The sequence below is a fragment of the Raphanus sativus genome, unplaced genomic scaffold, assembly GCF_000801105.2.
Source record: "Raphanus sativus cultivar WK10039 unplaced genomic scaffold, ASM80110v3 Scaffold0619, whole genome shotgun sequence".
Taxonomy (NCBI): domain Eukaryota; kingdom Viridiplantae; phylum Streptophyta; class Magnoliopsida; order Brassicales; family Brassicaceae; genus Raphanus; species Raphanus sativus.
Genome location: NW_026615936.1, coordinates 1,127 through 27,894, shown reverse-complemented (window position 1 = coordinate 27,894; position 26,768 = coordinate 1,127). Strand labels below are relative to the sequence as shown.

The following is a 26,768-nucleotide window of genomic DNA, read 5'->3' as shown; positions in this document are numbered from 1 at the left end:
TTTCTCAAAGAAATATCATATATCATCAGTTTCACACAAATTTTAAGTTTCATTCTATTTCCGCACAGAAAAAAGTTTGAATCTTGTTTTCCTACTTACCGAAGTTTGAACTCTATTTCTTCATACTGCTGAATTATACACTGAAACACACTACACTTGGGTTAAACTCGGTTAATGTTTATCATTAAACCGAACCCATTGTTTCCCAACCAAAATCAAGATTAAACCAAAATTATTCATTTAAGATTCGATTAGAACTCGATTTAAACCCGATTAGAACCCAATGTTAAATGGTTTAATCCGAAAATAGAAAACCCCAAATCCCCAATTGCTTTTATCGACCATAAACTATTAAAATAGAGGCGACAAAAAAATTGAATACTTGGAGAGATATAGTTCGATTGTGGTCAAAATTAATATCAACGGTCAGTGACAACACGATTCCTTCTCTAAGGGATGAATCAGACTTCAAAAAGAAGATGGAGATAAACGCTTATTGGGTTCAAGAAGATGTAGCCGCATTCACCGCCGAACCTCCCATCCAGCACAACATTTACCTTGATAGTGAGACTGACACTGACCCACTTGAAACTCTAGAAACATCACTCATCTTTCAATTTCTCTTTTCTCTCCCACAAATCGATTTCCCCAGTTCGATTTTCTTAGGGTTTGTCGCAAAACAAGTTTTAGGCTATGGGACGGATTAATACAATGTTTTTGAGTCATAAATCGGATCTTCAACTGGGTTTAGTTATGTCTGAAATAGATTTATTTCGGTTTAATATTGGTTCACCCACATAAACCATTAAATTCAATGGTATAGAGAAATAGAGTTTGAACTTTGGTAACTGGGGGGAAACAAGATTCAAATTTTTTTTATGTGGGGAATAAAATGAGGCTTAAATTCTGTGTGAAATTGGTGTATATATGATACTTTTTAGGGAGAAATAGAACATCATACCCAATCTTTTTTAAGAGGTGTGTGATGTTATGGAGGTATAGTTTTATACTTTAAAACATCTTTTCGTTGTGTTAAAAAAGTTCTTTTTTTTTGCTAAAATCTTAAATTACATTTAGAAAGTTTATCAGACCATCTGATATTTTAGATTAAGTATAACAGTCTGCAAATTTGTTAAGGGAAAATTACCAATGTCAGTAAACATGAGAATAATAACATGAATACATGCACAACTTCGGTAGGATTTGTCTTAGAAACAATAATTTATCTGATCTTATAATTTTCGTTTTTAATTAACACTACTCTGTGTTCAAAAAAAAAATACTACTCTTAAACATTTAGTGTCATCCATGACGTCGAAACATTTACTTGCTGATAGATGCAAATCTGATCAAAGGACAACAGAGAAATTAAAAAAAAAATTAAGAAGTCGAAGAGGGAAATCTATTGGATAATGTGAATAGATTCGTCAGATGTATAAACCATGTGAAGATGAAACAGCAATGAATCGACTTATAACTTCTTAACCTAACAACATGCATTGGATTCTTATTGGCTGCCACATGCATCGTACCATTTATCATATGATTAGTCTTCGAGGATCTATAACATTTAATATTACGTCATGAATCTAATCAAGAAGATTTTCTGCAGCAGCCGGTAATAAAATCTTTAGGTCCAAGTAGGTTTTTGAAACTCTTTGACCTTTAGTTTATAAATATATATACCTGTACGCTCACAGTTTCACTTTTTTTTTTTTTTTTTTTTTGCTAAAAATCACAGTTTCACGTTATACCAGGTTATTATAGAATCAAATCATAAAGGGCGGCGAACACACGTTATATTTGTTATATTGATTTGTTATATATTATACTATCTAAAATGAAAAATTTTACATAAATTTTTCAAAACTTTTGATATTTTAATTAAATATTGATATAATTTGTGATAAATATGCAATCATATAATAACAATAACTTAAAAAGTATTTCTTTCAAAAAAAAAGAGAGATGATGAAAAGGAAAGAAGAAAACATAGCCTGAAAAGAAGGTAAGTTTGTCTGAAGAGAAGGGGGCACTCAAGTAAGTGGCCTTTGTCAGATTTCGCGTGCAATCCTACAGAGAAAGCTTTACTCTTTTCTCTCTCTCAATCTCTCTGGCCTCTTCTTCTTTCTCTCTTTCAGCTCTGTTTGGCTCTTTTCTCCTTTAATTTCAAAGAAAACTAGCATCCATTTTATCACGAGAGGTCACTGTTTGATCTCTTAAGAAGAATCTTTTAAAATCTGATCTGGGTCGTCCTCAACACAACGAAAGGCGTCTGCTTTGTTTCTCTTGGTTTGTAGCGTCATTTGTGTTCATGGGTTTAAAGTTGAAGAACATATGTCATTCATACTTTTGATGTTACCTAGTTGGTGGGGCTCATTATAGACAGAGAAGAGAAATCCACACGATTATAGAAGTAGATTTTCAGGACTAGTGGTGGCTTTTATCAAGAGACCTTGCAGAAAAAAAATAAGAAAGGTACTCTAACCTTTGGATTCTGATTTTTTTTTTGTGAAATTTATGAGTAACAATTTTGCTATAGTTTTTCTCAATTTTTGTTTGTGTATATATCTTAATCACAACTGTTTAATGAAAGTGAGGAATTAATTCCTGTTTTTTTAACATTTTTTTTTTCTTTACTTTTGTAGTCCTCTTGTACTGATATAAACGATATGTGCCACTAATGTTTTTTTGTTAGATTCGTTTCAGCAAACATCCAAAAAGATATGATTCATTTTGTCTACTGAATAAGTGGCAATCTTTAATTCTTTTTCTTCGTTTTCTGTTGATTCTTGTAGGTTTACTACTAAACGACATCGCCCATCAACCCACAAACACACAAAGGTTCACATGTTTCTGTGTTTGTGAATGTGTGAAGCACTTAGAAAAGAGAGAAGAATTTGATTATTTTAGAAAGAAAAAGTCTCTCTCAGTGGTGACTGTCAGTAAATTCGAGCTTTGAGTGGGTGTTTTGTGCATCTCTAGAGTTTTCTCTTTTATATATATTTTTCAGTGTTCTCTTTGAGACGTTAGTGAGACCCCATTAACCAAGGTTTCCTTAAGTGTGCGAGTGTGTGAGAGACCCTTTCTCTTCAATTATCCAGAGAAGCATTTTGAGAGAGCGAAAACACATTTTGAGTCTTCTGTTTGAGATCTCAAGACCATGAAGTTCATGAAACTTGGATCCAAACCTGACTCCTTTCAATCTGAAGGGGAAAATGTTAGGTATGTGTGAAAGACTTTTATTTTCTTCTTTTTAATTATTAGAAATAGATTTTAGAATAAAATTTATAGATACTAGATAATATCAAGAAACTTCAAGTTTCATAACGTTTGTTTAATTCTCTGTTCTTAAGGTATGTACCAAGTGAGTTAGCAACAGATGTTATTGTAATCATCGGTGATGTCAAGTTCTATCTCCACAAGGTAAACCCTAAATACTTAACATCTTGCCTTAAAGACCAAGATTCAACTTTATCACATGTCTTGTAATGTTATGTTTCAGTTTCCACTGCTGTCCAAAAGCGCGCGTTTGCAGAAACTAATCGCAACAACATCATCATCCAACGAAGACAATGAGATTCATCAAGAAGATGCGATTGAAATAGCAGAGATCCCTGGTGGTCCTGCTTCGTTTGAGATCTGTGCTAAGTTCTGTTACGGCATGACCGTTACTCTAAACGCTTACAACGTAGTCGCCGCTCGCTGCGCAGCCGAGTTTCTTGAGATGCACGAAACCGTCGAAAAGGGGAATCTTGTTTACAAGATCGAAGTGTTCTTGAACTCGAGCATACTCCAAACATGGAAAGATTCCATCATCGTCCTTCAGACCACGAGAGCTTTGTCTCCATACGCTGAAGAGTTGAAGCTGACAGGGCGTTGCCTAGACACCATAGCTTCTAAAGCTTCGATAGATACTTCGAAAGTGGACTGGTCTTATACTTACAGCAAGAAGAAGAACCTCGACAACGGGATGAGGAAGCCACATGCTGTTCCTAGAGACTGGTGGGTCGAGGATCTTTGTGATCTTCATATAAATTTGTATAAACGAGTGATCACTACGATAGAATCAAGAGGGAGAGTTTCAGCTGATGTTATCGGGGAAGCATTGCACGCTTATGCTATCAGAAGGGTTCCAGGTTTCAGTAAAAGTAGTAGCTCCGTACAGATCACTGACGTTGCCAAGTACAGAGCTTTGGTTGGTTCAATCATTGAGCTGATTCCTGATGAGAAACAAAGCGTTTCTTCGAGTTTCTTGACTAAGTTATTAGGAGCCTCCTTCTTTCTTGGCTGTGATGAAGAGACAGGGTTGATGAACAGAGTCGGTGAGCGTCTAGATGAGGCGAGTTTAGGTGATGTTATGCTCTGTGATGTTGACTTGATGCAGAGCTTAGTTGATGTTTTCTTGAAACGTCACTCGCAAGAAAATGATGTAGCCGCGAAAACATTGGTTGCTAAGCTTGTTGATGGCTATTTAGCTGAGAAGTCAAGGGATTCTGATAGTTTGACACTTCAGAAGTTCTTAGCACTTGCGGAAATGGTCTCAAGCTTTCCAAGACAGTCTCATGATGGAGTTTATCGCGCTATCGACATGTTTCTTAAGGTACAAGAAACCATTCATAAAAAGATCATTTTAGCAAACGCTGCCTAACCTAACCCTAAGTTTGTTTTTTTGGGTACGACCTAACCCTAACTTACTAATCAAGATTTTGTATATTTTTTTGTCTAATTAGTTACATCCTGAGATTAGCAAAAGCGAGAAGAAGAGGTTATGCAGGCTAATGGACTGTAGAAAGCTATCAGCAGAAGCTTGCGCACACGCTGTTCAAAACGAGAGGTTACCAATGCGAGTGGTGGTACAAGTGCTCTTCTTTGAACAGGTAAGAGCTAACAGCAACGGTTCATCATCAACCGGGGACAGCACTCCAGAGATCACTCCTGCGTCAAGATCAACAAACACTGAAGATGACAGAGAGAGTTGGGACACTGAAGATATAAAAGCATTGAAAGGTGAGTTAGCAGGTCTAAGACTGGCCAAGAATCAACAGCAGGAAAGTAATAAAGGGAAGCTGGTTAGAGGAGGAGGGTTGGGAGTTTCTAGAGTGTTCTCTAAGCTTTGGTCTGGTAAAGAGAGAGGTGGAGAGATGATGAGTAGCTCAGGGACTTCGAGTCCTGGTTCTGTTAATGATGACTCTAAGTCTTCTTCTTCCACAAGTAAGAAGCATTAGAGGAAGCAAAAAAAAAGAAGAAGACAAGATTCTTAGGTTGCTAAAATGCTCATGCAATGACTAACTTTTTTCTCTTTATCAGATCCAATTTCTCATTTTGTTGTCTTTTGATTCTCTTTGTGGTTTTCTTCTTCCTTAATAGCGGTACTAGATTTTAATCCGCGCTTTAAAAGCGCGGGATTATTTCTTTTGTAATTTCTTAACTTTCTAATCTATGTTATTATTTGTAATTTTTTTTATTATTTTACATTTTCATTTTAAAAATATGATGGGCTTAGTGTATATTGAAAATAAATTTTATTTGTATTAGGTTCTACTATTGTGACATAAACGTAAGAGTGCTTAATATTTTTAATTTAGAATATATATAAACAACTAAAATAATATTATTAGATTTTTTTGAATCAACCAATCATTAAAATATTTTGTTGTCATAATGTTTGGTGTTTTTATCAAAATATTAATGATACAATGGGATAGGATATATTGTTAAAATCATTTAGAAATAAAACATATATTGGAAAAAGTAATAACACACATCAACAATGTAATAAATACAAAGTTCTATATAATTAATATAAATAGATGTCATTATATAGCTACATATATCTATACAGTTTAAAAATATATAAATACAATGGCTACTCCAAATACAAAAATATAAATACCTATTTGTTTGACAAAAGAAATAAATTCTCACATATTTTTTTTACCAAACACATTTTTGCATTACACATTTGTCTCCAACAAAGTTGTTTTTGATAAATTTTTTGTTTAATCATGTTTGTGTTGTTAAATAATTGGTCCAGAGCGAAGTTCATTTTCTGTTTGCATCAACATAGTGCATGAAAATGATTTTTCACGCTTTCTTCAAAATTTTGATCAACAAAAATCAATGGTAAAATAAAAATCGATGGTAAAATAAAAACGATAGTAAAAACAGTGGTAATTTACATTATATTCAATAGGCTTAGTTTTGTATAAAGTAGAATCAATGGGCTTCAATAATGCATTGGATTTATGATTTGCTTAAAAATAGGAAAATGTCATTGGTTTAAAAATATGTGGTGAGTAATTAAAAAAACTCCAGAAAAAGCAATGACATTTTTTTTGTAAATAACTTCAGAAAAGGCAATGTGCAGAATTAGTTTTTTTATAAGAATTTGAATTTTTAACATTTAGAAATAATTTTTATAGTTTCAAATTTTCATGCAAGAATGATATGATGTGTTTTGTGTTGATTTGTAGTAGTATTTTTAATTTATTCGAAAGATAATTCTTTGTATAAAATTATAATAAATGATATTTGTCTCTGGTTCAATATATTTATATCATAATGTAATCTTTTATATGATTGTAAAATTTATAATTTCTTTATTAGTATTATTTTTTTATTGTATAATGTAAGTCATATTTATATACACATGATTCCTCTATAGGAATTCAAAATTTCTGCAGATTATTTAATTTAAATATCGAAATTATTATCTATGAATGAGACTGCTTTAATAAATTTTTAACAATTATTATATTTAGTGTAAAGGTCAACTATACATTAATTATAACATAAAATTAGTGTGTTGTTTCCACGTGTGAAGCAACTTGATTTCCAAAGCTTCAAATCATTAATAGTCGTAATTTTCATTTTAGAAAACATAAAGTTTCTGATTTGCACATTAGAAGCCATAGATGATTTGATGGTAGTGGTTTTTTATAAAAAAATAGATGAATATGTATTTATACTGAATATTTTTTTCTAAAAAATGTTAAAAATTGTATTTATACTGAAATTAGAAAAACACGTTGATGTGTTAAAGTTTTTCCAAAACCTTATGGCATATTCAGGAATCGTATTTCACATAATACTTTCAAATGGAAATATAGTTACTATCCTAATAATTAGGCAAATTCAGTTACCATATTTTGCATAATCGTATTAACTATATTCCTATTACAATGTGATTGGTTTTTAAAAAAAAATATTTTCTATTGAATGAATTTATTGGCTAAAAATTAATTTCAAAAATTCAAATAAGGAAATGGCATAACAATGTAAATAACTTTAAAAATTAAGGGCAGAATCCTAAAAGGGATTCTGCTTTAATAGTATAGATGGTGTTTAGATCGGTTTTAAATGGAATTGTTAAAAATGGTTCTTAAATAATAATAATAAGATGGTAGTTTTACTTGTTTTTTTTTATATTTTCAAACAACATTTGACTGTCCATTAACAGAATATTTCAACAAATCTTGTCCAAAAATGTTTTGCAAGACGTTCATTTATCACGTTTAATGTAATTTTGTCGAGAACACACCAAATGTATATAATAAGTAGAAACATTTTATTTTAACAAATTGAAAAGACCAAACAGGCATGCTTGCAAGTCTTCCTAATGATATTCATTTTATTTTTTGCTTTGTTATGTTTTGGACTTGCGCACAGACAGTCTTGAGGCTCCAAATAAGACTGCACTATGGCCCAAGTCGATATTTCATCTCTCGAGTACTTTTCTCTTCGTCCAAATGTTTATAACCTAGTGGTTGCATCACGTCACATGTTATAATAATTACTAGATTTTAATCCGCGCTTTTGAAGCGCGGAATATTTTACGATGAAAAATTTCACTAATAATTTAACAAATATTTTGGTAATTTTTAAAGAGTGTGTATTTAAAATATTTTTGCATTTAAATCAGTATTTTTAAATTCAACCCGATTGTGATTATACCGGTTAATCCAGAGATTTGATAATTCAATTTATGTTTTTAAAATATTCATATTAAAAAATCACTAAAACCCGAGACTAACCGATTCAACTGATGGATGATCGATATGAAATCTAATTAGATTTAAATTGTAATAGTTTCATAATTTGTAATCTTATAATCAAAATTTTAAAGTTTACTATTTTGCAATTTATGAAATTATGACGTTTCTACAAAATTTTAAAGAAAAAATGATAGATATAAAATAACTAAGATTAATTATTGTATTATTTGGAAACATTGATAGTAGTATAAAAAATATATTGTTTGGAAACATTGATAGTACTATAAAGAAATAAGTATATTGTTTGGAAACATAGATAGTAGTATAAAGAAATGAACATTAGTGATTTAATGTATGTTTAGTGATTTAATGTATGTTTAACTATAAAGTATAAAGGTGTATTTAATTTAAAAACTTACAAAATAAATGTTAGGTCCAACAAAATGTTTCTGTTTTAATAAGATACATTAAACTGTTGCAATAAATTTGTATCGTGCTATTGATGCTTATCTTCTCTCTATGTATATTTTTTTTTTTGAAACTTTCTCTCTACGTATATTTGCTTTTTAATATTCTTAAGATTCACATGATCGTCTACTTGAGAACCTCGTGAAGAGTACTATATTAGTCCCCTTCATTATTTCTTTATTTAGCTACAAAAACTAAAAAAGAATTACAAAATAATCCCTTTATCTGGTTACAAAATCTTAAGATTCACATGATGTCTGGTTTCCAAAATTTATGCCCGAGGTAGCTCTAGTAATGTATTTATACATATGGTTAATCAAATTAAACCAATAAAAGTTCCGTATTCTATATACGATAAAGTATAATGGAGCTGATTTCAAATCCATGAAAATTGTAATTTTTTTTTCTTTTTGTGTAATGTATTTGTTTGCGAACCATATATATGTTTGCAAAACTGTGAATCATTGAGACTGAACTTCGAGAAAGAAATCATAATTTATCTGCATCTTTAGCCGCACACAAAAAACAATCTGTAATATGCATGGCTACATGTCCTGTTAGCACCAGGTCGATCAAATCCGATTAACCATCAAAACGTTCTTACATAAACTGCCAAGAAATACTATATGCAATAATCTCACAACAGCTAGAAACCAAACCTCCGGTCAACATACGAACGTATATGATATTGATTGATAATGTTTATAACTGAAATATAATCCACAAACACAAAGTGGTAAGTTATATCCACATGTCATATTATGCGATGAACGAGACCTTATAGTATAAACTTTCCCTGACTCGATCGGTTCTCACGACTCGACAATACCTCTTTTGAACAAGGACACGTCCTCGAACCTGATTCAAAGGTTTCAATCATGCTACTGCAAACCAACAAAAGAAACATATAAATATATCAGTTTAACATCTTTAGGACCATTAAATGGAAAAAAGTGTGGTCCATGACATTGATATTCATATCATTTACACGTAAGATGCCGATATCTAAAGGTGTTTTTATCCTCCAATATCCATCATTGATCAACCTCGAATTAGCAAAGTACTAAGAACCAAATCCCACCTAAAAAGAACAACTAAACTAATATACACCATACCGTAATTTATATATTTACTATGAAGAAAATGTGTATCTTGAAAGCCCTTTTTCAAAAACAAACGGGTAACTTAGTGGATATTCAAAAAGTTCATACAAATAGTGATTCTAATTGGAAATTTAAACAAACAACTAAACAAGGGATGGTAAGACTGGAAATTTGTGGCTTAAAATATTTTATTCGACGATGTTTTTTTAAAACGTGGAATTTACAACGAATAATTATACATCTACAGGTTATGGAACAATAGTGCTAAGGTTATTTGACGGTATAGTTAAACACATTCTGCGCATCCATCTTCTTCCACTCTCATAATTGTTATTTTGTCTGGAAGCTTATCATATTACATGATGATGATATAATCAGTCCCTCCTACGCATCAATGCGATCATTAAAGTTTTATGTATATACTCATTCAGTTTCGTAAAGAATGGCACTTAAACATATTAAAAATAATAAAATAAACTAATATACTTTCATTTATTATACAATTATTTAAATGAAAGTAATTTAACTAAATATCTATTGGTTATTTGAAAATATAATAAAGAAATTTAATAATAAAATTTACATTGAAATGTATATTAACACTTCTTTTTGAAACAAAATAAGTTCAAATTATATTCTCTATAAAACATAGAGAGTATAATTTTACTAACATGGCCCAGAGTAAAAGTATCTTAAGAAGCTAGTTCCATTTACAAGACAAGAACAAACAAACCCAAAAAGTAGGAGATGTTGTCTCTTACCCCTAATTATTAAACCCACAAAAAAAAGATTACTTAAAAAGAAGATTACTAATTCTAAAACTGAACCCATCAAGAACTTAAAGAACAAAACAAGAGTTTACAAGAAACCCCCTAATATGTGACATGAAGGTTGTAATAAGTTTGTAACTTTAAAATTCTCTAGGATCCACAAAGATTGAAGTACCAGGTAGTGACTTAGTCCAGTCACCAACAACACCATCACTATAGTCTTCTCCAAGCCTTTTAATGCACCATAGATCTTCCTCACACGATAGTACTTTCCAGTGAGGTATCCCTTGCCGCAACGGCTCTTCTCCGGCAACTTCCGCCGCCACAACACCGCAGCCTCCTTTCTTCGCCATGTTATGTGCATGAGCGCACAGTGACTTCACTAACTTTGTTGCACGTGGGCCATCTCCGCCGATACCGTACATAAAGTGAAGACCAAAGGGTTTAAACAGCGACGGTATCGAAGGAAGTTTCAAAAACGGGAGCGTTTTATCAACCACACGAGTCGTTTTAGCCACTACGCGTCTCAACCGCGACGCGCCACGAACCTCTAACCGAAACGAGTCTTTGCAGTTCCAAACGCTCAAGACAGCCCATGACTCGGGTGGATACTGCAGGAACTTTGCCGAACCGGGCCATGATCCTGATCCGGACCCGTAACAGCTTCCACGTGGCACCGCGACAAAAGTCCCGAGAGACAGTTTGTTGTTCAACACCGAATCAATATCCCGCGGGAAAAACTCTGTTGTACTGAACCGGAGCCGGTACAGTGATTCTGCGTCAACCGGGTCCAGTTTGATGATGGTTACCTGACGCGAGACGTTAACCCGGTGGGCATAAACCGGATTAACCAATATGGACGGTTTACGGAACTTGGAGTAACCGCATTTTCCCGTGAAAAGATTAATGGAAGCTTGGTTATCGTTTTCAGTTGCAATATACGAATATTCTGCGCCGGTTTGCGTAAACCATTCTTCCATCATCTTCACGAGCTTGAACCCTATCCCTTCCCTCCTGCATAAAGTCATACTTAACGTGTAAATAATTATCAAATTTTTTCATATAATTGCGCGATTAGTGGGAGTAAGGGAAACCTATGAGAAGGAGAGACGCGAAGGCCCAAAACGTAGGCGAGTTTAGTGTAAACAGGTTTAACGGTGTCGTTTTGGGATTTGGGATTTAAATCGAGTTTTATGCCACATGTAACGGTTTTGATGCAACCTCTAATCATGCCCACTATCTCCTTCTTCTCCGTACCCATCTCAGCCACCTGTTACAACCATATTAAAATTTTCCGTTATTAAATTTGTTTTTTTTTTCTTAACCTTTATAGATAAATTGAAAAGTATCTAACTTTATGTTTATGGTTAAGATACACGATATATTTGGTTGAGAAAATATAAATGATGAGCCTTTTGATCCTATCAAGAGTAGGATAAATTAATTACTATGATGAAACAAAAAGTGAACTTAAATTATCTTTTTTAGTAAAATTCTATTGAAGGAAATTGGTTTCTGGATTAACCAATTGTTGATAAATCAAGAACCTCTTATCCTTAAGTTTCAGTAAATAGGAAAAATAAACAGGTTGGGAAGTTAAGTAATTACCAACATAAGAAAAGAAGGTGAATGTCGGATCCTACAAAGCGGGTCACCCAAAAGGTCGGTGAAGAGAGAAAGCTTGCCGCTTGGTCCGACCTCGCACCGTCGTTCTACATCCTCCACACCGTTTAAGTCTCTGCTAGGGTCGTACTCTCTAACCACTATCATAGTTGCTTTCTAGAGAGAGAGAGAGAGAGAGAGAGAGAGAGAGAGAGAGAGAGAGAGAGAAAGAACAGAGCAAAGAGAAGAAGGGAGAGTTGAGAGGAAGAGTGAAGTAGATAGGGTTTTATATAGCTAGGAAGGTGAGAGTAGATACAAGAGAAGTGAGGGAAGATAATTCGGGATATAAGTATTTATATAAGCGATATGTATTTAACGTGAGATATAAGTAAAGAACTGAGAAGCTACAATAGTTTAGAGGATTTGGATTTAAAAGAAAAGATAAAAATAGGAAATAAAAAATACTATTTTTTAAAAAAATAGATAAAAGACTTTGTTTCCGGCTACTTTTTATTTATGATGAGCTTTTTTTTGTCAAAAGTATATGATGAGCTTAAAAGGTTGGAGAAGGCGAGTAGTTCATGACTAATAGTAGGTTTAAAGATCTCAGATTCTCAATCCTATATAGTCTCTACAGTTTCCATTTCTTTTAAAATATATATATTTTTTATATAACATAATTTTTATATTATTAAATAAAAATAAATGAATTATATATAATTATTTTTAAAATTTTAGATATTGTAAATGCATCTAGCAAAAATTCCACATGAGAACACTGCACAAAGAAAATTTGGAGAGCGTTAGTATCTTGTAAATGCTAATCTAAATACTTTTGTAATAAATATTGATTGGATAATAAGGATCATAATGCTTATGCTAATGCCTTACCAATCAACCCTTATTTCTAAATAATAAGAAAAATCTAAACAGTATAAATTACTAATGACTAAGGAAATTCTAAAAATGTATTAAAAGGTTCGCAAATCATGAAAAATATGTAGTTTAATAATGCAAAAATACTTATCATAAGTTTGTATTATATGACACCATCTCAAATAAATTAAATTAGTATAGCTGAAATAGCACTATAGAGTTAAATAGTTAAAATATATATTATTAAATTTATCTTATAAAAATAAAATAATAGATTTAAAATAGTTATAATATATATTAGTATTAGGGGTTTGTCCAGGGTACACCTGAGATTTTTATTCTATTTTTTATATTTTTAAGTTTTTATTGAAATTGGTTTTAAAATAAGTTAATATTAAATTTTAAAACTCTTTTATGAAGTGTTTTCTGCCGAATAAAATTCAAAAGTTAGAAGTTTATTTGTTGTTGTTGTTGTGTGTATGTGTGTGTCTGTGTGTGTGTGTGTTTATATTTTTTTTTTTTTTTTTAGAACTTTTTATTTGTTTAAATTATGAATGAGATACTAGTCTATTCTATTAAAACTGAAGTACAATTAAGAAATAATCCTTAATTTACCTTAATATTTACCAACTTATGCCACTGCATTTAAAACAAATTAATTCTATTTAAAAATACTTTACAAATAAAATTACAAGATATGACACTATCATTTAATTATCTTATTACCTTAATTATATTTTTGAGATCTTCTTAGAATCTTGATTTTTAATGTGTTTAACAGTAATTGAAATAGTAACCTACAAATATGTAACAACTTCCAAAAAAAAAGACCATGTAAAATTCGCCTAAACAAATAAACAGTCAATAATCATTTAACATTCAATCAATCAACTATATTAAAGCATAAAAATAGTTATTTCAAACAATACACGAACATAATATATTTCCAAAACAATCTAAAATAATAGCTTTCACTTTTAAGAGTTTTTTTCTTTTTAATTTAAATACATATTATATTTGAAAAAATAAATAATAACTGAAACTGAAATATTTGTTAAGAAGAGAAAATTCTAAAATTAACTATAACTATAACTATATCTTCTGTAGATTTTTTGTTCCATTGATTTGAAAAAAATATTTTTATTGATAAAAGACATATTAAACTAATGTTATTGCCTACTTACTTTTTGAAAATATGAAATGCATTCATTTAAACTACAAAAATATTAAATAAAATATTAAACTATATAATATATGCAAATTTAAATATAATTATAAAGACATATTAATAAAAATTACATACTATCATCATCTATACCAAAATGAAACTATAAAATATGTGATTTTTTTACTTTCCACATGGATATTTGAATACAATGTAAAATATTAAAAAGAAAATAAATTAAAATATCATTTGCATTCAGAATGGGTTTAAATTAGTAAGCTATATAAAATATCTCAAAAGTTATATATATAAGTATACACTATCTAATTAAAATAAACTCTAATTTTGTTAAAAATAATACCGCGCTTTATAAGCGCGGGTTAAAATCTAGTATTAGTTAAAATTAATTATACGTATGTAATCTTGTGGATGGCACCCTGTATAAACCAAATTTCTATTTGGTTTATTTCGAATTAAATATATTGGTCTAGCTAAATTTATATAGCATGCAATCATCTTTATAAAACATATGCCTTTGATTAGAATAGGTTGTTCATATAAGGAAAGACAAAACATAGTATGTCTAAGGTAATAAAAAAACATATATGGTGATTAAAAAAGTGTTATTTTGATATTTTTCAAACAAATTAAGAAAGTAAAGGAAATATATGTAAGTTGTTATTAAATACATTTCTCTAGTCAATCATATTTGAGATAAATAAAATTAGTTATAAAATTAATGCAGTTTGCAATTAATTTTCAGTTGAAAGTAAATATAATATGTATTAGAATTGTAAAGTGATATTTTTCGTGTAACAAAAAAAATGGTAGCATGATATTTATTATGAAACAGATGAGTATGTATAATGTAAATTATGATTAAGATACAACATTTGTCTAACAAAGAAAAAAAAATAGACAAATTTAAGTATTTAATTATTCTCCACGAAGTTGATATAGCATTATTTTGAAAAATAGTGGGCTTCAGTGTACCAATGATGAAAATTTAATGGTGATTAAGACGAGCCTTTGATGTGGAAAACTTGCCCAAAAGGAGGAGTTGTAAGTGGGAGTGAGAAGTGGAATGGCGGCTCTGTCTGCGTTAACTCATTATGGTTTCTCTCTCTTTTCGTTTTCCTTTTCCCATAAACTCACACATGTTAACTTCTACATCACCACTCCAAATTAATCATTTTCTCTCAACCCATCGTATACAAGTTATCTCTCTTTATTTTCCTTTTCAACATACAAATTATCTACTAACCGATTACAAATGTACGACGTTTAAAGTTTATCACACATGTTAACAAATAATACATATACATTAATTATATCAATTTTCACCACTCATAATTTTACTTTTAAATTTATGTTTTAGTTTTAAAGACAAATACATTAATTATATCATTAAACATCAAAAAAAATTGTATACAAGAAAAAAAGCTAGAACATCATACTGTATACGGAAGGAGTATTCACTGACTTATTTTCCTTGTAACTATAAAATGTAAACAACAACTTTGTACCAAATTAGATTTTAAATCCCACAAAAGTAAATGGTTATAGTTTTGCCAGAAGAAATAAAAATATTCTATATTTTCCTAAAACTATAGAAGAATAAATTGCATTGAATAAATTCCAAATCAACCAAACAAAAAATTCATGCTTGATGTGTCATTTTGGAGAGAGTAAGCCTCAAATCGCCCTTTTTTACAATGCTTCAAATCACTGTTTACCGCCAGAATTGTTCTAGAAAAGTAGTTTTTTTGCTGATTTTTTTTTCAAAAATAGTTCCAGATATATTTTCTTTTTCATACTAATTAATTTTTTCTTTAAAAGTAGATATTTTTTTATAGCTACAAACTAGAGAAGAAGGAGAATGTCTCCAAAAAAAAGAGAAGAGGGAAAACAGAAGAAAAAAAACTAGAGAAGAAACACCACACGCACGAATATTAAATAATAACATAAATATGTAACAAGAAAATAAACGGCACACTTGACGTGCCCCCTAGAATTATATAACATATACTTCAGGTTGGTAGGTGATTAATATTGTCGAGCACTAACATATATTTTACAAGAATCAACCAATATCAAAACTAAAATTTCATCATGGCATTATCATATGCTTTAGTTGAGCCGTGTACAACACAATGGGTCATTATTCTAATTAGCAATTACGAACATACAAGGTGATTAAATCAATTCGTATCAAATTGAAATTATGTTTAGTGCAATCGGTTGAACTATCATCGATTGTAATCATTTGAATGAAATGTGTATTATATGTAAGTTTAAATCTAATAACCCGTGGTCCATAAAAACTTAAGTAGACACCAATATAGTGGTGATGATCTAGTTGGCTTTCTTCAATTATCAATGCGCTTAACAATAAATATACATTCAAAAAGAGTTTGGCCAAACAAGATTACTAAAGCTAAAGTAAAAAGAGGTATCTTTTGTTAACAACTGAAATAAGACATAAATGAAAAGCATGGTTTTTAATAGGAAATTTTCTCAAATAAGACTATTTTTAAGTTTGTATCACAAAAATAAATCTCCAAATAGAAAAAATGCCAAAATAGATTTCATTAAAGAGGCAAAAAATATTTATACCATAGATATGTATATAAATACAAATAAATTAATTAATTAAAAATAATAGTTTCGAACTATATGTTTTCAAATGCAATTTTTATGAAAATATTTTTAAGAAAAATTTCAAATTATTTGTTTATTTATTCAATTTTTATTTTTGAATTTGAAAATGCTTTTAAAATTATTTTTTAATATTTTTTAATTTTACTTTTAACTTTAAATCTCATTTTCAAAATTCCACTCATTAAACTCTAAATCTAAAGTTTATATTAGTTAATCATAGGGATATAAGTGTATATTTACTTTTTTATACAATATATTTTGGTCATTTTGATATTTGAAGACTATATTTATGACAAAAAAATTAGGATTGTTTCAAGGTATTTTTGTTTTTAATGAGCATTCATTTCAAGTTTGAGCGAAAGGTTAAATCCAACTATGCTTTAATCTAGTTTGTTAGTTTCCCAAAATTCAATATAATAAAAATAGCTAAAATGAGATAATTTATTTTCTCATGGTTTTCTAATTCAATACTCTATCCGTTTCTTAATATAAGTCATTTTAGAGAAGTTCATTTGTTCCAAATTATAAGTCGTTTTCGGTTTTCTATATAAAATTTATTTACACTTAATGCAGTATAACCAATGATAAAATATATTCTATTTTTGTATTGGTTGAATTGTGATTAGATAAACAATTAATAATGTTTTTGTTTAGAAAATCTAAAAAATTAATGATTTTCTTAATTCATGTAGATATATTCGTAATACCAATGATTTGTATGCTAATCTTCCTGTTTCCTTCCGCAAGTAGCTTTGATTATAGTATCATTTTTACGTTTTCGATGTTGACAAAAATGCTTACGTTATGACATAAATATTGACACTTACAAAGCATAATCGCGATTAGACAATTGTAAGGGTGCGTAATTTCAGGCGTTTGTTTCCGTCTCACTATACTAGACAATACAGTATGATAATAATATCGTAATACATATGTCATACATTCTGTCTGATTAGAAACTGAATATGTGATTTATTATCTTACATGAAAGACTTTTGTTAACTAACTGCGCGTATGGTTAATTAAACTATAATTAAAGAACGCCGTGGTTCGCTTAGTAGTGTTTTTTATATCATGGACCACATCGTTCGACTCAAAGTGTCGAGTAATTAGGAGACAAGTTATTGTCTTCTTGGTCAACAATAACTTGTCTACAATTCAACACGTATCGTATTATATATGCTTATTATGTGAATAAGATTAACTACGACAGTTGGAGAAATGGTAAGAATACATAAGTTTTAAGACAATTTCCTCGAAGATATCAAATGAGACGATCTTGATACATTATATCCCTGTCCATCTCTATGTATAATATTTTACAAGAAAAAATCTCTATGTATAATAAACACTTAACTTGATGTCCGTACCGGTTTATTCAAATTTTAACTCTGGTTTAATTGTAGCACATATACTTTTGTATTTGACAGAAGACAGCTATTATTGTAGGACCGGTGTAATACAATTCGCATTCACATATATTTTCATGTCGTTTTTGGACATTTCAAGATAACATGTTTAGTTGTTTGACAGTACGTATAATAGGTCCATCGAGCCTATCATTTTGAGTGGGCATTTTATGCAAGACGATTGCAAACTAGCTATAATATTTAACTATATATGTATCTGTAGGTTCTTCTTGGGCATCGTAACACATAATTATAGGAGTATAACGTAGTAAACTCATGGAGCGATGAACCGATAACACCCAATGGATCCGGAAAATTGAAGTATATATCGAAGCGGTGCGATTATTATATTGTGGTCACTAAGATACAACCATCACTACGAGCCAAAGTAGGTGAAATGTTGAATCTATCTTATTAAAACAGAAACATTCTGTTGGATCTAACATTTATTTTGTAAATTTTTAAATTAAATACATTTTTATATTTTATAGTTAAACATACATTAAGTCACTAATGTTCATTTCTTTATACTACTATCCATGTTTCCAAACAATATATTTATTTCTTTATACTACTATTAATGTTTCCAAACAATATATTTTTATACTACTATCAATATTTCCAAATAATACAATAATCAATTTTAGTTATTTTATATCTATTATTTTCTCTTTAAAATTTTGTAGAAACGTCATAATTTCATAAATTGCAAAATAGTGAACTTTAAAATTTTCGATTATAAGATTACAAATTATGAAACTATTACAATTTAAATCCAATTAGATTACATATCGGTCATCTATCAGTTCAACCGGTTAGTCTCGGATTTTAGTGATTTTTTAATATGAATATTTTAAAAACATTAATTGAATTGTCAGATCTCCGGATTAACCGGTATAATCACAATCGGGTTGAATTTAAAAATACTGATTCAAATGCAAAAATATTTTAAATACACACTCTTTAAAAATAACCAAAATATTTGTTAAATTATTAGTGAAATTTTTCATAGTAAAATATCCCGCGCTTCAAAAGCGCGGGTCAAAATCTAGCGATGAATTAAAATTGTTTCATGGAAAAGTTGGAAGAAAATTAATTGATAACTATACAAATTAGATGTCACCACCGTATGATCACATATATATCTTAATAAAATAGTATTATTATAAACATATTAAGTGGTATATTAATAACACTATCAACATCATTCAAATAATTAAAAAGTGTACGAAACTTGAAATTTAAAAACAGCTAATGAGAAATTTGTAAATCTATCTTTGAACAATTGACCATAACACACATATAATAAATTAAAAGCAAAAGTTAAATAGATTAAACTTTTAAATGTAATATTATACAATCAAGAACATTGTAGAATATGACTATATATTAGTTATTCTAGTATCATAACATTTAATATAGTTTATAGATGTTGTTATGTGAGCTATTTATTTTTATAATTTCTAATACATTATTTATACATAAGTGTGGTTATTTTGGCGTTTTATTTGTGTAATTAGAAATTATTATTCTAAATATTTTAATAATAAAATACATTGGATCAACTACTTATATTCTATCCATTGTAGCAGATATGATATAGTTAGGGTTATTCGGTTTTGGCTTTTGAATGGCAGTGCTTTTAATCAGTTGTTGCCTTTTCTTTTCAGTTTGGAGTTTTTAATTGTTGTTTTCTATTTCAGTTTTGTAAAGACCTCAATAGTAATCTGTTATTTTTTTATTTTGAAGTATATATCTGAGATAGTTTTCTTACTTAGTCTCTTTTTCTTATGTTAAAAATCTGAAATGATTACATAAAGTTTGATTAAAAACAAATGCAAATAACAAGTACTTCCACCGTTTAAAAAATAAATATATATTTTGGACTTTTTACATATATTAAAAAAATATATTAAATTTTGATTGTAAATGGATTATTTTTTTGTGAATAGCAATTTTCCTTAATTTTCAGTCAATAGAAATTCAATAAACACCATTAATTTTTTTGAAATTTTCAATTTTTTATTAATACATTGAAAAGACAAAAAATAGATTTTTTGAAACAATATATTTTCCTAAAATATGATTTTTTTCTAAAAAAGAGGAAGTAGGAAATAAGGTCTTTCTCAAAAGAAAAAACAAGTAGGAAATAAGGTGGCTAATATATTGCCATCTGTCTTGTGAATAGAAAAGTTGATGTTGGCTACTTGATTAGGGACAAAAATATTAAATAAATAAGTTATCAAATATATAAGGGGTGCGACTCCCATGCAAGTTGACCCACAGTCCCAAAGTATAACTAGAATCTAACTAATTGATAAGGCTAGATTTTAACTGGTGTATGGAGTGGCTCGAGGAGTGACGTGGGATTATAATTTATAACGAGATATCGGAATTATAATTATGAATATTATTATTACCACTTCCTCACGGACCTCCCCTAAATAATTATAAAATACTTTTTGTATTTAATAAATGACATTTTAGTGATGTTTTAATTACATATCGTTTTAAAAATATAAATTTTACTAATTTTTATGCTGCATAAACTTTATGTTATGCAACTTATTTTTATTGGTTAACTTTTGTGGTTAGTATGAAAATTATTAATGTTTTTGGAAATATATTAAATTAAATATTTTTAATCAATATGCACAAATGACAAACGTAAAATGTTAAATAATTTTTTTGGAAAGAGTATATAACTAGTGCAAACTTTATTTTATTTTACACATCAATTATCGGTAGAAAAAGTTTGATATGCGAAAAAGCTTGATAATCTGCCATGTCATCTCAATTATGATCTCTTCAATATCGAGAGTTCGAGACCTTCAAAAATCTGACTACAAGTCTACCTATGTGAACTTTTGATGATACAGTATACATAATCATTGATTTCGAAGACTAGTAAATAGCAATCATTTGATTATAACTGCATGATCATTCACGTGTATTATATTATTGATATGGTTTTTATATTTTATTACTGATACTTTTAGAAAGGTGATGTTGTATATATTGTTCTGTTTGAACGATAACTAATCGATATGTATATTATGCAGGCTGATATTATATGCTGTGCACCTTTGTTCCAGAAAATAAGTAACGAATGCTTTTTTAAGCGTAACATATACAGTTAGCTAGTAACTGTTGCTTACGAACTAATTACAAAATATAGTAATTTTGTCCTTTAAAATTATCGTTCAACGTTTATTGAGTTCGGCCTCTCTTCCGTCAATTATTCATTTGCATTTGCAATACATCGTTACTATTAATTTGGAGCCTCAATGGTAAAGCCAACGTACATATAAAGAGTGCATAGGGATCAAGGGCTAGAAAAACATCGATTAATTTTGATTCTATTAACTATCCGTTTTGATTCGAACAAAAAAAAACTGAATATCTGTAATTTTGCGAAGCAACACAAATAATAATTTGTAATATCTTTGAAAACAAAATAGATCACAAATACTAATATTTTTAAGAACAGATGTCTAATCCAATTCATTATATGCATATATATATACATATATTTAAAGAATTATAAATAAAAGTTATATAAATATTATATTGTATATAAGTTTTACAATTTTTTTATTTAATAAATTTATTAAATTATTTATTACAATTCTGAAAAGTAAATGAATTTTATTTTGTAATAAATATTTTTTTGAATTTTTTCAAACTTTTATTTATTTTTTACGAATCGAATATCCGGTCAATATCTAAAAAATTGGATATCTAGAAATTATCTGAATGGCTATAGATCGAATCAAATTGTATAATCGATTATTTAGACCGAATGGACTAGATCACAAATATTTCAAAAATCTGAATATTCGTTTCGTGTCCATCCTTCTATTAACCATGTAATGGGTATACAGGCTAATGACTTAACAATCTAAACTGTACACGGAAAAGCTACACATCCACTTAACTAAAGTAAGTCGATAAAACGATATACTAGTTGAGATCTGGGACTTAAGAGTTAAGTTTAGTCAAGCCTACATAAGTCAGACCAAAATTTTGTTGTTTTCACCACTTATGTCGAGTAAAATGACAATAAATCAGCGTCGCATTTGTATCCGAAGGATGTGTTCCTGTGTCTTGATCGCTAGGTTCTTGGACGGTAATTTCGTGCGTGTGCAACGAATAGTCGTTGCAGGAGGTGAGATTATCGGGTGGCGAGCTATGGCAGCAGCGACAACGTTTCATTGGCCTCTACAAAGTTTAAATCTGCTAATTATCTTCTCTTTCGTTTGGTTTTATGCCGTCTAGTTTTTACTGTCATTTTCAGTTTCTTGGTACTATATGCTACCCTGTGTGGGTACTTTTGTTTCTTAGACTAATGCTACCCCGGTGTGGGTTTAAGTTGGCCCATTAGGCTTTTGTGTATGAGATTGCTCACTCGTCTCCTAGTTTATGTTTTAAGTCATCCCGGTTGTGATTCTTGTAGCAACTTCATTTGCATCTTGTATGTTTTCGAATGAAATAAATTACTTTTCGAAAAAAATGACAATAAATCCAGCTGTGAATGTTGAGGGCACAAAGCGGCCGGGCAGAGGCACACACCAAGAAGTGTCAACTCAAACATTTAATTTACACTAACTCAAATTCTCTTAGTTTTAGAAGTATTTACTTTTATTATTGTTGTTTGTGCATGAAAATTTTTTAAAATAATTTTATCAGGTACGGGCCTTAGGCTTTGGGAGATCACCAAGATTATCTGCATGTTGCCTACCAATATCCTGAAACAAACTTATGAATCGTTTCTATACGCCTAGGTTCATGCATTATATACCAAAACATGCCAATATACTTTTTTCTCAAAAAAAAAAAAATGCCAATATACTTTTTTAAAGAAAAACACGCCAACGTACATAAGATGGATAATATATTTATGAGATTTTTTTGACGAATAATATATTTATGAGTTAATCTTAAATTTGATTTATATTGATGTTAACGGATACATAATGGTTGTGTTGTTAAGTGTTCTTACAAGTATTGCTTACAAAATTCGAGTACAATTTTACCAAAAAAAAGTTTCGAGCAACATCATAAAAATTAAAAAGAAAACAAATGAACTAATCTCTTTAACTTGCATGTATTAATATTGGGTTATAATTATAAACAGTTTTTCTAAAAGATTGATAGAAATAGTTTTCTTTATGTTTTGAACATGTGTTAATAATTCATAAAGTATAATACTCCCTCTGTTCCATGTTGTAATCAGTTTTAACAAAAATAATATTTCACAATATAGTTATAAGTTTGAACATTTCACAATATACAGTAACTTTACACATTACTCTATTTTAGAGTTTAACTTTATTTATTTATTTATTTATGAAATAGTCCTTTAAATCTTTAATATTATTATTTTTACTTAATTAATGTTTTAAAATGATATATAACATAAAAAATAAGATATTTCATTATTTAATAATACATAAAATACATAACATAATTAAAAAAACATAAATAATATAAAATAAAATAACATGAAATAAGTGATTTAATAATCTGGAAGATTTTACATAACATGATAATTAAGGATGGACGTGATCTCGATGCTCCAACTAAACTTAGAAGAAAAGCTCCACCTCCGGATATAGAAATTGCAGAAGATGAAAAAGTCCGATTTCAAAATTTTCTTGTCCGGTTTAGGAATATCAAAGATAAAAAACTCATTTTTCATTACGAAATGCATTAGTTGATCATTTGTGAGAAAAATATTATAATGCTCATTATTGAACCAACTTTTATATTCTGTTTTATTGTATGTTTATGATTTCTTGTATGTTTTAATAAAATTATTTTAATTTAAATAATTTAAATTTTTAAAAAAAATTGTAAACATAAAATAGTTGGGGTTAATTAGTAAAATTTTATAAGTATAAGGTATTATAACAATTATTAATTATTTTTGGAGTAAAAAATAGAATAATACATTGGAATAAAATCTTACTCTATTTTGGAATTGCACCATTTTAAAATAAAATATGGAGTAATACATTGGAAATGTTCTTAGTCAAAACTACCTACAATTTGAAACATATGGAATATTATGTTAGTGTTAGTTATAGTTATAGTAATAGGCTTATAGCTATTTGATCCAAAAAGAAGCTATTTGGTCATAAAATATATTATATCCGATGAGAACGAATGTTCCAAGAATTAGTACCAGCCTTCGTCAAAGACTTCTTAAGTATTAATTTTTAATTTACGAATTTATGTATAAAAGTGTAAATAAAGAAATATGAGAAAGATTGATGGATGATAATTAAGAGTGCTTGAAATGACGTTTCATACAGAATCACGATGTTTGTGGCAGGAACAATCAGAGATCTGCTATATAAGAAAATCAGAGATTTGTATAACCTTATCCCAATATACACTATAATATCTACGAGTGAGTAGTGACTATCTATTCAATTTATTTTATTTGGAAAACAAAGTTTGTCTATCAAATTGGCATGGGCTCCTGGTCCAGATTTGTCAATCTGTATAACAAGAAGCAGATTAAATTTGTCTACGGAACTATTGTGCCACTAGTTGTAGTCGCCTAGGTGAATTTTAATCAAATAGAAAGAAAATATGTGTGTTCAAAAAAAAAAGAAAGAAAATATGTGTATAATGTAAAGTGTGAATAATTGGACTTTGTTAAGGTTTTTCTTTATCTTATTTAAGTGAAAAAAAAAGTCAAAGGAACAAGATGGGACTTCTGCTCGCAGTTGCAGGTTTTTTTTGTTTCGGTGCTTCTTGGAGTAACTCGGAACTTCCCAAGTTTTCTTGTTCCATAATCATATCATTGTACTACAAACTACATTTGTCTAAATAGTAGGATAAAGCTAACCATTAGAGCTGTGACTGAATCATTGTTTTAGATTATTTTACTCCACATTTTAAACTACTCCAAGTTCAGCTACAATTTTGCCAATCAGGTAGAATATTATAATTTGCTAGTTACTCTTTTTTTTGCCAACTGATTTTTAATTTGTTAGTTACTCTAGTTACTGTACAGATGAAGAAAAAAAACACTCTTATCATTTACTCTAGATTTTTGTTAGCATAACTGATGTTACTCCACTTCTCTTTCTCTTTCCACTATTTCACATTTTCTAATTTCATCTGTTTTTCACCTTTACATTTACTCCAGTTACTCTTTTGTTTACCAATCAGACTAGATGTCAAAAAATTTAACCATTCTTAATTATGAAGAGACTACGTACTAGAGAAGCTACTAACAATTAAAAAAAAAGAATCAATAAATTATGTGAGCAAACAAGGTAATTGTCTTTTTTTTTCTGTGCAACAACAAGGTAATTGTCTACTTAGCCAAAAAAACTAGTGAACTATTTTTTTTTTTGGTCACAAAAAAAAAACTAGTGAACTATATATTGTACAAACACATGTATTGATACTTGGTTGTAGTTGACTTATACTGCAAATGCAGATCAATATGTTAAACAAAAACTGCTTATTTTCAGAATAATGCTTACACTAGTAATCGTGGAAATGCCAAGAAATAATTCTGTGGATTACGTTTAATATTTTTTTAAAAAAATTATAATAATTTAGATAAACACTTTTCTAGTAACTTTTTTTAAAAAATATAATAATTTAGGTAAACTTGTCTTTCCATACGAATGATAAAAGAGAAAGACATGGAGCGATGTCTACCGAGTACGGACGACAAGAAATGAAGTATATTATTACTTCAATCTCATCGTCCTCTTCGTGACTCTCGTCTTGTCAAATCAAAGCCCATTCCATCACCAATTATCGCGATAAACCATCATTATCATCATCCATCCAACATTTACGATTGCATGTGAGAATGAGCAGACGGCACAAGTATCATCAATATTCCGATTCTCTCGTGAACATGTTTGTTCTCTTCCTGTTACATTACATACATGTCTTAGCCATGTTTTGTATCAAAAGTTGGAGAGACTTATACGGAAAATCTTGATTACCAATAAATTACCGTTAATAAATCTTGATCTTCATGACAAAAAAAATCTTGATCTAGGGTAAGATTCCTAGCACGGCTATAGCAACGTCAATTATTTAAAATAAACCTGTCTTTAAATTAGCATCTAGAAGTTGATAAAGAAAAATAGAAGTTCAACAACTACGTTTTATATTTTAAACAAAATTTATTTCCTCCTTTCACTTTAAATGTCGTTTTAGATTGTGTATACATATTAAAAATAGAAAAATCGCATAAAAATCTTCAAAGTGTCATTTTATCATAAAAAACTTCCAAAGCAAAAAGTTGACCGGTTCAGCAGTAATTTTACAAAAATAATTATTTAATTAATAAATAAATAAAATAAATAAATAAAAATCCAAAAATAAATAAAAATCAAAAACTTTTAATAAAATTTATAAAAATGAAAAAATTAAAAAATCAAATTAAATTTTTAGAAAATAAATAAATATTTTTAAAATTAAATAATTTTCTAAAGTATTAATAAATTTAAAAATAACTAAAAAATTAATAATAAATAAGATTAAATTTAAATAGAGAAGAACTATAAAAAGTTCACAAATTTTTTAAAAAAAAAAAAAAAAAAAAAAAAAAAAAAAAATGACAAGAAGTTGTAGCCCAATGGTTAGGACGGGTCCCCGCCTGCACCCAGGTAGGGGGTTCGATCCACGCCGGAGGGAACTACCTTGCAACGCTCTTGTCACCCACACGGATATGG

At 29.2% G+C, this 26,768-nt stretch overlaps 2 protein-coding genes across 2 annotated transcripts; one reads left to right on the top strand and one right to left on the bottom strand.

The window, feature by feature from the left end:
* The first annotated feature begins 1,978 nt into the window (after positions 1-1,978).
* LOC108823063 (BTB/POZ domain-containing protein NPY5) lies at positions 1,979-5,435 on the top strand. Its single transcript, XM_018596291.2, has 5 exons — positions 1,979-2,478; positions 2,799-3,225; positions 3,357-3,426; positions 3,506-4,603; positions 4,734-5,435. Exons 2-5 carry the CDS (start codon positions 3,164-3,166, stop codon positions 5,226-5,228), a joined length of 1,725 nt encoding a protein of 574 aa, XP_018451793.1. The 5' UTR covers positions 1,979-2,478; positions 2,799-3,163; the 3' UTR covers positions 5,229-5,435.
* A 4,923-nt stretch (positions 5,436-10,358) lies between these two features.
* On the bottom strand, positions 10,359-12,245 carry LOC130494504 (probable N-acetyltransferase HLS1). Its single transcript, XM_056997389.1, has 3 exons — positions 11,947-12,245; positions 11,433-11,608; positions 10,359-11,352 (listed from the first exon to the last, which is right to left on the bottom strand). The coding sequence occupies exons 1-3, from the start codon at positions 12,106-12,108 to the stop codon at positions 10,479-10,481; spliced, it is 1,212 nt and encodes a 403-aa protein (XP_056853369.1). The 5' UTR covers positions 12,109-12,245; the 3' UTR covers positions 10,359-10,478.
* Between the last annotated feature and the right edge of the window lie 14,523 nt (positions 12,246-26,768).

Coding starts and splice junctions, on each gene's coding strand:
- LOC108823063 (XM_018596291.2), top strand. CDS start 3,164: ATGAAGTTCATGAAACTTGGATCCAAACCTGACTCCTTTCAATCTGAA. Junction 3,427..3,505: donor TCAAGTTCTATCTCCACAAG/GTAAACCCTAAA, acceptor GTTATGTTTCAG/TTTCCACTGCTGTCCAAAAG. Junction 4,604..4,733: donor CTATCGACATGTTTCTTAAG/GTACAAGAAACC, acceptor TTGTCTAATTAG/TTACATCCTGAGATTAGCAA.
- LOC130494504 (XM_056997389.1), bottom strand. CDS start 12,108: ATGATAGTGGTTAGAGAGTACGACCCTAGCAGAGACTTAAACGGTGTG. Junction 11,609..11,946: donor CACCTTCTTTTCTTATGTTG/GTAATTACTTAA, acceptor TGGTTGTAACAG/GTGGCTGAGATGGGTACGGA. Junction 11,353..11,432: donor CGCGTCTCTCCTTCTCATAG/GTTTCCCTTACT, acceptor GACTTTATGCAG/GAGGGAAGGGATAGGGTTCA.